A 12,390-nucleotide genomic window follows, 5' to 3' on the forward strand; every position below is an offset into this window, starting at 1 on the left:
TGTTGTTAAGATTTTTAGATTGCACGGTGTAACGCTATCCATAATTTCTAATCGTGATTCGAAGTTTACCTCCAAGTATTGGGGCAAGTTACAGGAAGTTATGGGCACGAAACTGAACTTCAGTATAGCTTTCCATCCTCAGGCTGACGGACAGTCGGAACCAGTTATTCAGATCTTGGAAGATATGTTGCAATGTTGTGTTATTAAATTTGAAGGTAGCTAGGAGAATTCCTGCCTTTAGCTGAGTTTGCCTATAATAACAACTATCAGTCCAGCATTAAAATGGAACTGTCCGAGGCTTTATACAGATGCAAATGCATAACTCCATTATACTAGTCAGAGTTGAGTGAAAGAAAGTTAGTCGAGACAGATTTGATTAAAGAAAAAGAAGATAAAGTCTGTATTATTCGAGATTATTTAAAATTCACTTCTGACCATCAGAAATCATATGCAAACTTGGAACAGAAAGATATTGAGTTTCAAGTGGGTGATAAAGTGTTTCTAAAAGTCTCATTGTGGAAGAAAGTGCTACGATTTGGTAGAAAACGAAAACTAGTCCAAAATTAATTGGGCCATCTGAAATTATTAAAAAAATTAGTCCTATGACTTACAAACTAGCATTACCTCCGACACTTAAGAAGATTCATAATGTTTTTTACATTTCGATGTTACGTCAGTATAGATCGGACCCTTCACATGTGATTACTCCTAGTGAAATAAAATTAGAGCTTGACTTATTGTATTCAGAAGAACCAGTAAGGATTTTAGCACGCGAAGTAAAAGAACTCAGTAATAAGCGAGTACCATTGGTAAAAGTATTGTGGCACCAACACAGTATAGAAGAAGCTACATGGGAAATGAAAGAATCGGTGAAATCTCATTACTCGAATCCATTCTCAGGTAAAAATTTTATTGACGAAATTTTTTGAAAGGGAGAGAGTTGTAACAGTCCATATTTTAGTGGTACCAGAAACGACAATTTTGGAACCCTAATTTCTAATAATCAAGTTAATAAATGTTATTATTTTATATTTACAAGTCCATTATAGTATTATAGTTATTTTTGGTCTAGTAATTTTGTTGAACAATTGGTAATTTAAAGTACAAGGACTAAATCGTAAAAAAATGTAAAAGTAAATTACTATTAATTTTTATTAGCTAAAAGTGTTAAAGAGCATTATTAAAGGGAGTAAAAAGGGAAATTAAACCATAATGATTATGGCATGGAGGGTTGAGGCATGATTTTTGGCATAGTTTTAATTAAAATTATAAAAGTTATTTTATAATTAAAATAAAAAAATGGTGGAAAGAAAGAGAGGAGCCTTTAAACTCATCTTCTCCACTGATGTTTTCTCCATTGAAGAGGAAAGAAAAGCTTCAAACATTCTCAACATTTTGACTATTGCTTGTAAGGCCAAATTGAGCTCGTTTTTTTATAAATTTTATATTTTTGAGATTGTTGTAGCTTGATTTAGCTAACCCGGATATTAAATTGTAAAACTGTTAAAGTTTAGAAAAGTTTCCATTGCTATTCTTTGAAGCTTTTGATGTTAAATGGTTTGGTTGTAAGCTTAGATATGATTAGGGACTAATTCATAAAGTGAAATTTATTAGTTTTGAGTGTAAGGACTAAAATGTAATTATTTCAATTTTTTATGAAAATTCTGTAATTACTGGTTTTATAGGGTTGTAGAGGGTGAAATTAAAACATATTGTAAAAATGGGGCTCAAATGTGAAATTTAAGATAGTTTTGATTTTATAGACTAAATTGAGTAAAATGAAAAATTTAGGGATTCAGTAAAAATAAAAGAAAATAGGTCCATTCATATCATATTATATCATTAAATTGCTGGAATTGATAAATTGAATTAAATTTATTATATAGATCAAGAATTAAATCAATGGAAGATAAACACGAAAAGGAAAAATTGCAAAGTAGTCCCCATATTCGTATTTTTGTTGTCTTGTTTAGGTAAGTTCGTATGAGATTTATTTTGTTAATATATATTTATTTTGTTTTAATTAATTACTTGTGAGTTGAGTTGTCGTAAAATGATAATTGTTTGTATTGAAAGGACTAAATTGTAAAGTATGATATATGTACCTAGAATGAATTATTAGACGATATGGAATGAATATGGATGGTTAATTGGATTATGTTCATGTATATGACAATGTTATAATGATGGAAAGGATACGAGAATCGATTTAAGGCCCGTGTGAACTTAGTAAACTATTAAGATACGAATGGCATGCCATTAATGTCTAAAAAAAAGTAACAAATATTGGTTTAGATGTTTTTATCGATGGTTGAGATCCTGCATGTGTCGCATCGTGTAAAGTTTGAATTCCTGATTCACAGCTTGTGTGAGCAATTATATTCACAACTCCTATGAGCAATTTAAGTCCCGTGTATCCAAAATTATTTTACTATAGTTCTCAGGGCAATATTGTTAATTCATTAAAAAGTTAATGATCGGAAAGATTGAATGAGATTTCATTTGTAAAGTTTCAATATGGGCATATTTAGAAAGTACACGATAGTATAGTATAGTATCGTATAAAGATGTACAGAATGAATTTAATGTTAATGCTTTGGTATGAAACTAACCAATTGGTTTGTTGTGTGAAATTTGCATAAGGATGTCAAAGAAAAATTCCATGTTTGTATCTTTTTAATTTCAATTGCTTATACTGTTTAATGCTGAGGTCAGTTAAGTTAATTTCCGTACGAACTTACTAAGCATCCGAAAAAATGCTTATCGTTATTTTGTTTTTCTTTTCTGTAGATTGTTGGTTGCCGATCGTGTTGATTGGATCACTTCGAAGCTCACACTATCCGCTTTTCGATTCAATAGACTTTTGATCATTTTGGGCTTGATTAGATGTGGCATCTACTTAGGTGGTTGTATAGGTTTAAGTTGAATGATTACTTTTCATGTACATAGGTGTAGTTGTAGATATATTAATTTTGAGACTTTTCACTTTAGTCTCTATATGACATTTGGTAGTAAGATGGTTGTAATAGTTATGAGTGTGTATATGGTTGTGGATATGTTAATCTTGAAGAGGGTACGAACTTAATATTTTGGTTATAGAGTATGGCATGTACATAAGTTATTGCAAGTTTTTTGATATAGTTTGAGTTTTATAACGATTAATTGACATGAAAAAATAGAAGTTGTTCTAGCAATGAATGTGACATCCTGATGTGTTGACTCGATTTTCAGGTCGAGTATAAGTGTGTTACAACAATGCTCACCAATTGTGACTTGAAGTAGGAAGTCGTGATATCTTTAAGGGAGGGGATGGCTAGGGTTTCTAGGTTAGAAAGGAGAAGATGAAAAAAAAAAAGAGAAAAAGAAATATGAGCATGTTGGAAAAAACGAGTTTGGAAAACACAGCGGAAAATAAATTTAGGGAAAACAGAGTTTTAATTTTTTTTCCAAAACAAGATCTTGGTTGTGATATCGAAAGTAATAAACACTTAATCAAAGTTGTACCTTTTCTATTCGTCTATGATGAGCGCTTCGCCCAAGTAGTTTTATTCGCTATCTTCAAGCTCAAGCCTACCGAGTGTGGGCTCGCTTCGAATTAGAAAATTTTCACAAAAATTACCAATGGCGTAATTTAGCAATTTCTCTAAACTTTTAGGTCAAGTTGTAAATAAAAAAAATATCGCTAGAAAATTATTTTCTCTCTACAACTTTCTCTTGAATTCAAGTGTGTAAAATAATGACCCAATACTCTCTTTATATAAGGAGAGTTTAGAGAATTCAATTATAATTAAACTTAATTACTTTACTATTAAATTAATATAATATTTATCAAGATAAATACATATTCATTGATTGGATTCAATCCAGTTGTAAATTTATTAAATACATATTCATTTTGCAGAGCAAAAGAAATATTATTCTAAAGATATTTTATCTTCTTCTATACTTATAATAATATGTATTTATAAATGAATATCCTTATAATAATATTTCTTTTGCTCTGCAAAATAAATATGCATTTAATAATTTTATAACTAGATTGAATCCAATATCAACTTAATCATAAAGATATGAATCTATCAATTTAAAAAAGTAAAAAAAGAAAAATGAAACAATAATAAATTATAACACCGACTACATATACTTTGTTATACATGGATCGTTCAACTTGAAAGATACTAGTGACCAGGTCCTCTAGGGCTTGGCCCCGAAGCCAAGCGCTGGAGCCAGCAGGACATTGTGAACTTGGCCTTCTCGTAAACCGACGACGAGTATGTGTGCAGATGATTAGCCTTGGCAAAATCTTCAGGTAACACTCTTGTACCTTCCACTCCAACATGGCTCAAAATGGGCAATGAGATTACAAGAATGATGAAAAGGGTGCTTACTTTTCTGCTATTCATCTTCCAAAATGGTTCGCCTGAAACTCTTTGGAAACGTAAATATATGAGCGTTGTTGTTTTTGTAGATGAAATGGAAAGTGTATATATAGGGGAGGTGGCTGTTGGAGTTGAACCTTGTAGGAAGTAAAATAGTTTAGAATATATATGTTAGTAAGCGCTTATGAAAGATATCGTGTTGACCAAGGAGTTTTGAAGCAGGCAGAGGAAAATTAATGTGAACAGGGAAGGGCGTAAGTGTAAGGGAGTTTAGGATTTTGAATGTGTCAATGCCTCCGTATGTTTGAACATACACTTGAATTTACATCATGATGACTTTTTCTTATCTCAATAAAAAAGATATTTATTCTGGATTTGTATTATAATATGTGTGACACTTGTTTCACTTTTAATCCGTTTGTGTAATTTGAAAAACTCCACAAATAGTGTATCAAATAATTATCCATTAAAACTATTAATAAAACAAAATATTCTTGGTATTCTTTATATTCGTTTTAAAATTTTAATAATATTATGCTTAAAGTTTGAATATGCGTGTTCGTGTAGTATATCTTACCGGTACAACTAACATTTATTTCCTTTTGTTTTTGTTTTAAGAAATTATAATACATAAAAGGTTGATTTTGCGAACAAATAAATAGAACTCAAGTATTTAGTTATGGTCTAAAAGAATAGTTTTGTCAATTTCTTTTAAAAACTAAATAAAGTGATAGTGGAAATTAAGTGTTAATAATTATTCCATAATTACGTGGTTTGTCCAGTCACCGCAATATCCTTTGAATTTCACTCTCGAAGCATATTATAAATTTATATAATTTTGGACTAAGAAGTGAATTGATGATATCTGTTGAATAAATTAAAAAATTCACTGGTCAAAGTAGATATTCGAATATTTGAATAGTGGATTGGGATACACAAATTGCAGAGACCTATGTGCATAATCATACAAATATTTGTGTACTTGAAACTAATAATATTACCCATTGGAAACTTCAAAACTCCTTTGCCCTTTGTCTCAGTTCGTTAAGTTCTGTCTCAATTTCAGCATCGCGATACGGAAGCTTCGGGTTTGTGCTTCTTCCAGGTGGGAGCTCCCCTTTCTGTTCATCAAAACAATTGGAGAACTGAAATTTAATAACCTTTTACAAAGGTTGAAATCAACAGATTCCTCCTGAACAACAACTTCGGAAAACTTTTAAGCTTGTATCTGACACTCGCATCTCACGTATATCTAGACATAGATACAAGGATATGATATCCAAAGACTCTCCAAATATACAGAAAACCATTTCTTCTTAAAAAGTACCAATGTCCAATATTTGTATCTAATGCATCTACCATCCTCTGTATACATGAAAAACTTAGAAAAATAAAAATTGAATATCCATATTTCTCATTTACAGCCAAGTCCATATAACATAAGCTAAAACAGACTGAGGAAAGGAAAAACAAGACGCATTAGAACAATTCTGAATGTTCAATTCATATTGTTTTTCTTTTCGGTAAAAGCCTAGTCCAAGAAAAGTTATGAGAGAAAACTAATCCCATCATACATAAATCCATCTTGCACAAATAAGAATGAGACATACCTGTGAGCTACCGGAGAGTTCCTTTTTCAGATTTGCAAGATCATCGTCAACTGATGTGCTCTCTAGTAATGCAAACTGCAAATTTATGTAATTTGTCTCTTCAAGAACAGAAACTAGTGAATTTTGTAGAAAGAAACTATCGATGCATAATCAAAAACAGGTTAGACAAATGTGAACTTCCGTATAAAGGAGTCTTGTATTCTTAATACGAATCTACAGTTCCTTGACGTTTTATTCTTCTTGAAAAACCCATATTAGAACTTTAAGTGCTCATATCTGGCATATATCCAGCCTTGGATACAGGAAAATAGTCCTCCAAAACTTTCCAAATACATGGAAAACTTCGAAAAATTGAAAGGAACATACCCAAATACAATACTGACACCAAAATCCTAGTAATGTGGTAAGTAACTATAATTCTAATCATTTTTATCTTAAATTCATTAAAATTTTACCTATCCCTAATAACATAGTCTGCTTCATCCACGACTAAAGAAAACAATGGCTACCATATCAAATTTACTTTCCATTTTCTTTTAGGGAACTTAGAAAAACCTTTTCTGTATTTCCGATCCTTTGAGGATGTCAAAAGACATATTTGGATTGAGTCAGAGTATAAATCTACAGTTAAATCAACATTTCAAGTTATGATATCAACAGGCCATTAATGCTGTTAATACTTTGTCTATGATGGCCATAGAATTTTGGCCATAGAAAGTTTAAATCAGAACATAAACTAGGCGATGGATAAGTCACTACCTTCCCTTCAAGATCGTCAGTGGTTAATTGCCCAAGAGCTTCTGCTTCAGACTCCATTGCCATAACTGTCAAAATAAGAAGGCAAGGGAATGATAAAAGGAAAAAAAAAGAAAGACAAGGCAACTTCAGATCAAATAAGTATTCCAGTTCTTATAGACTGACCAAGAGATGCAAGAGATTTCAATCTCAAATTATCGTGACTGCATTTAGCACAAAAGAATCACCAATCATCAGGTGTGTGACAAGGATGAGTTTTTATAATATTACAAACACTTCCATTTCTTATGAAATGTTTAGTTTGAAAATGATGGTTGATTAAAGTGCAACATTTCATAACTAGTGGCTAGGCCAAAAAGGACACACGTCAAAACTTTAAAACTCCTCACTGATGTTGCTCCAATTCTCCAATTTTCTTAAACTACCTGCATGTGACACCCATGTCCAACGCATTTTTGGACTTGGGTATCAGAATATGACTTTAAAAGGACCCTCCAAATGCTCAGAAAAACCTTTAAAAAATCAAACATACCCATATCAGAAAAGTACTCATATCTGACATTTACACCCTAGTCTGAATATCCTCACAGCCCTTGGCAACTGAGGAAGCATCCTCACACCTCAACATCCTAAACTTAAACTGGAGATACTGTGAAAATGGTGGAGAAGAAATCACCCAATAATTTGATTGGATAACATTTTCATGTTTAAGTTCGATTCTGCTAGAGAAATATCGCAGGGCTAAAAGAGCTTTATTTTGTGCACTTTCCATCATGCCAAACTCAAAATCTTTGCTAAATATGAAGCACGAATAGACAGGATGCTCACTTACGAAAAAAACCTTCCAACCTAAGATTTAGCTCACCTTTCTCTTCCATTTTCTCAAAAGCTGATAAAGCATTGCTTGTGTTGACATTTCCAACCATCTCGTTAACTTTTGTTGCAGTTCTGAAGAAAGATGTAAGAACTCACAATGAGCAAGTACAATGAGATAAAACAGAGAAAAACAAAGGTAACAAAGAGAATAGTCAAGACTACCGTGCAGTCTGAGCCCGAGCTTTCAATGTGTCTTTCTTTGACTTTGCCTCTTGTATCTTACTCTCTAAAAGCTACACAAAATTTGAATTAAGGGAATGAAACCCCAACAAATCCATCCATGTGTAAATAATAAGATAAATGTATTACTTCTTATGTATCTATCAAGTTTTTCATCCTATATTGCTCCAACTGTTTTTTTTAAAAGTATCCAAATCCAAGGTATATTCTCATGATATATTCTAAATAAGAAGACCAAATTATCTAAACGAATAATATTGCAACGAAATCAATAGTAGCAAAGACGAGTAGATATTTACCCTAGTGTTTGAGACGAGATTCTCAACTACACTTTTCTGTTGATCAAGTTGAGCTTTCAACGAACTAGCATTATCCTGAAACAAAAAGAAAAAATGATTGTTTGCCAATTGAAAAAGCTAACCACTTTAGGAACTTCAAATTAAAATAACAGGTTGTAAAACCGGAAAAAAAAATGTTTTCAATCTGTAGGAAACTATCAGTTACACTGTTTAAGCAATTCAATAGGGTTATTGTGTCCACTGGTGTTTGTGTAACTTGATGTTGTCGGAACAAGCCTATGTTGCAATGCCATGAACCTCATTTGGCATACAATTTTATCTGTTGACCAAAAACACTAGAACCCTAAACCCCAATCCCGACATTATAAAACAGATCAGTTTCTCATTATAGCAACCACAAATCAAACCTTTATCTCACATTGAAATTGCAAAATATAAAAATCTAATCACACCAGCTAATCGGCTATGCTTATTAATCTAACTTTCCAGTTTCCCCAAGCATTTCAACATACAAAATAATTTAGATAAGAAATTGTAGATATTGGAAAATTTTATAAGAATGCTCGAAAACACTCTACAGCAAGATGACATCTAGAGACTTGGATGTGTGTGTCGGATACGACATGTATCTAATACAAATATGTTCAATTTTTTAAAAATTTTCATGTATTTGGAGGGTCACATCCCCATATGTCCAGATATGAAATGGGTGTTAGTAGACACAAATACTTCAAAAAAAAAATGAAGAGTCAGAACATGGTCATACAGCATAAGATTTACGCCTCTTGAGGGCTTCACGTGCAAGATCTTCTTCTCCTTTCTGAAGAGCCAACTGTGCTTTACGGTACCTATATGAAATCAGAACTCAATAGGGACATAAACACTCGTATACTCCGAAAACTAAAGAAAAAATATCCTCAATCAATTACCAATCTTCAGAAGCCTGCTGTGCAGCTTTATACTTATTTTCCAATCGCTTTTGAGATGCTAATACCTTCAAAAAAGAAAAAGGATCACATCTGCATATAAAAACTTGGGAAGAAAATTACACTGAAACAGCACAATAAAAAGTTGTAAAACAAAAATAAACTTCTAAGACCATCTTGGAATCTATTCCTGAGTACATATGCAATGCAATCAAGCATAAAAAGGGAAAGAAAACAATGAAACGGAAGGCGAAAGAAACTCGAGAAACTAAAAAATAAAAAAAAAATAAAGGTAATGAGGCTTACTTGTGCTGTGGCCTGTCTCATCTTCACCAAGTCATCATTCATTTCAATCACAGCTTGCTCTAAGATTTTTTCTGGGTCTTCAACAGAGCTTAGGAGAGCATTTGCATATGACTGCCATTATCAGTGAATTGCGTCAAGTTATTGAGATAACACATCAAAATTTGGAATCATAAATCATAGTATCTTCACATGAATGCATATAAACAATTCGTAAACTCTGACCTTAACAACTCTAGCAAACCGATCAAAAAGGTTCATGCGAGTGCCAATGGCACCTGCACCTCCTCTACGAGAATGAGATCCTCCTGGAAGGGTCCTTATGCTTGTAATTTTTAGGGCAGCCACTGTTTAAGGGAGCAAAAATAGCAACTAAAAGGATAAGTTGAACCTACTTTAGGTACTAGTGTTTAGCCCTTTTAGATAATGTTAGACGGTCCTCTGAAATTCATACTGTTATGTACTAAAATGAAAACTTATTCATTGGAGTTCCATCGTTCATATTACTCCTTAACCATCAACCAAAATGCAAATAAACAGTAAAACAATAGAAAAAAGGGGTGACAAAGTTATACAGAAAATTGAAATTGAAAAGATGGTAACTCACATCACATGAAAAGCAAAAAAAAAAAAAACTTATTCAGAACCTTACATAATTTTAGGGGAATTGCACCAATTTATAAATGAATTGCTTTAACTTTTTGACATCTAAATCATCTAAATATTGTAATCCACATACGAAATACACCATTTATGCTTCAAGAATATAATGTGTTCAAGAATCCGTTTGCTACACCACTTAAATAAGCTTTAGAGCTTTATGTAAAACCATTAGCAAATGACCCAAATAAACAAAAGAATTTCATCATCCATAAAACCAGCTGAGCTTTAAGAAAATTATGTGTTCCATTTAAGTAAACAGCTTAGGCAATCTACTTATGAACTAACATTCCATGGCAACACTCCTTCTCACTACTCAAGCTACCAAGGACAACAATGGCTGTAAATTTACGATGAAAAGCAAAGAATTTTGAAGAACAAATCATAGATTTGATATCCCAAGTTCCAAACAAATACAACCAACTCAAAAGTAAGGAAAAACCATTCATGCCTTAATAATCGAGTTTGAAGTCAAGCCTGAGAATTGGTCCTACTTTTTTTACTAGGTAAGCGAGATTTTTATTTGAGCTAGAGATATAAAAGTCTTTAAGAACCCATTTGATTCACCACTTAACTCAGCTTAAGCTCTGTTTGGTACGAACGATGTAAAGGAGTGCGGATTGAAAACTTTGTTAATATAATGGTTAGACTACTTTGGTTCTAATTTGATTAATAAATTTCCCATCATCACACCTTCCAGTCCTTCATACCAAGCAAAGCCTAAAAGATTGAACAAAAGCATTAGCAAATGACCCAAATAAAAAATTGGAATGTCATCATCCGTAGAAAAAGCTGAGGTTGAAGAAAATTATGAGTTCCCCTTGAGTTAAGCTGCTCAGTCAATCAACCTATGGACTAACCTTTGATGGCAACACTCTTTCTCACTAATCAAGCAATCAAAAACATAATGACTGACAAATTTAGAATGAAAAGCAAAGTTTTTCAGAGAAAAATCACACATTTGATATATTCCATAACAAGAAATAAAATTTAGTTCCAAAAAGGCACAACCAACTCAAAAGCAAGCAAAAATTTGTAGAAGAATTTATGAAGATTGGAAGTAAGAAAAAGGCCAAAGAAAGAGTACCTCCGCCATTAAAGAAAGAAGTTAATGGTTTCTTAACTAAACAACGAATGCAAGTACTGTTACTGGAGCTTGAAGACGAAGAAGAAGAAGAAGCAATGGGTTTGAAAGGGAGGGTCAATCCTGTAAATATTTGAGAATTGGCAGCCATTTTTAGTGTTAATATGAAGAAAATTTGAAAGGCTGGTTTTGCTGTGAGAAATGAGATGATGATATCACATCAGTTACATTCCCAATAGGCGTTCTTGGGTTTTCAGATTTTTCTTTACTTTCTGTTTTTCTCTTTAAATTCGGTCCGCTTGTTGCCAAAGGAAAAAAAATAAACCGGTTTGGCTTGATCCCTATTATTTAAAAAGAAATATTTTTCAGCAATTTTTTTATTATTCATTTCTTGAAAACACTAGGTGGACTTTGGGGCTTTTATTTAGCTGAAATATAATTGATGATAATATATGTCGAACAAGGAAAAAAAAGATAGTGGAAAGAAATGTCGGTTCACCTATCATGATATAAGAAGTACGAGAAAAAGGAGAAGGAGGATAGTGTGCTACGATTGCTGTGTAGGGTTTTTGGAGAAAAAAGAATCGATCATTAGTCTATTGTGCACAATCTTATAGAAAAGAGGATACCTCTTGTCTTGTAGTACCTAATGTATATTTTTTTCATCTTGATATCTAATTTTTTTTTATTAAAAGTTATACATAAATTATACTTTCGTTATCTAAATCACTTCAAAATATTATATCCACTTAGAAATTTTCAAACTATTAAAAGTTGCAATGTGGCACAAAAACTACATAAGCATTGCCATTTATTTGTCAAATAATTCCAAATATATATAGAGGAAAAATTACTAAAAATAAAAAAATTTAGAATGTGTTAAAATTCATAAAATATAAAAGAAATCATTTTCATAATCTATTAATTATATGAAATTGATATAAATTCAAATATATAAATTAAAAATTCTAAAAATAAATTCAAAGATTATTTGAAAAATATATAAAATTCAAAATTTAAATTTTATAATATAATATATAATTATATGGAATATAAATAATTCAATATATATAAAAATCTAAAAAATTCAAATTAAAAGTTAACCATTCTTGAGTCAAAGTTAATTGACTTAGATACCAACCCAAGAAAAAAAGTAGTTTAGATATAAAATTTGACCAAAAAGAATTTTGGGTACCAAAATGAAAGAGTGGATATATATATATATTTTTTGTATGGAAAAAAAAGGGGATTCAAGAGAATCGGAACACTATAAGGCTATGTAGACAAAAGAACAACAGGATGTGTCCTATGATGCAA

General features: G+C 31.7%; 1 protein-coding gene across 1 annotated transcript; it reads right to left on the minus strand.

The window, feature by feature from the left end:
- Positions 1-5,230: 5,230 nt before the first annotated feature.
- Positions 5,231-11,367, minus strand: LOC105793970 (membrane-associated 30 kDa protein, chloroplastic). The gene is made up of 11 exons (XM_012622897.2): positions 11,077-11,367; positions 9,555-9,676; positions 9,333-9,443; positions 9,030-9,094; positions 8,867-8,948; positions 8,101-8,175; positions 7,784-7,854; positions 7,611-7,693; positions 6,749-6,813; positions 5,990-6,064; positions 5,231-5,500 (listed from the first exon to the last, which is right to left on the minus strand). The coding sequence occupies exons 1-11, from the start codon at positions 11,222-11,224 to the stop codon at positions 5,393-5,395; spliced, it is 1,005 nt and encodes a 334-aa protein (XP_012478351.1). The 5' UTR covers positions 11,225-11,367; the 3' UTR covers positions 5,231-5,392.
- Positions 11,368-12,390: the final 1,023 nt, after the last annotated feature.

The sequence above is a fragment of the Gossypium raimondii genome, chromosome 3 (genome assembly GCF_025698545.1).
Source record: "Gossypium raimondii isolate GPD5lz chromosome 3, ASM2569854v1, whole genome shotgun sequence".
In the NCBI taxonomy this organism is placed as follows: Eukaryota; Viridiplantae; Streptophyta; class Magnoliopsida; order Malvales; family Malvaceae; genus Gossypium; species Gossypium raimondii.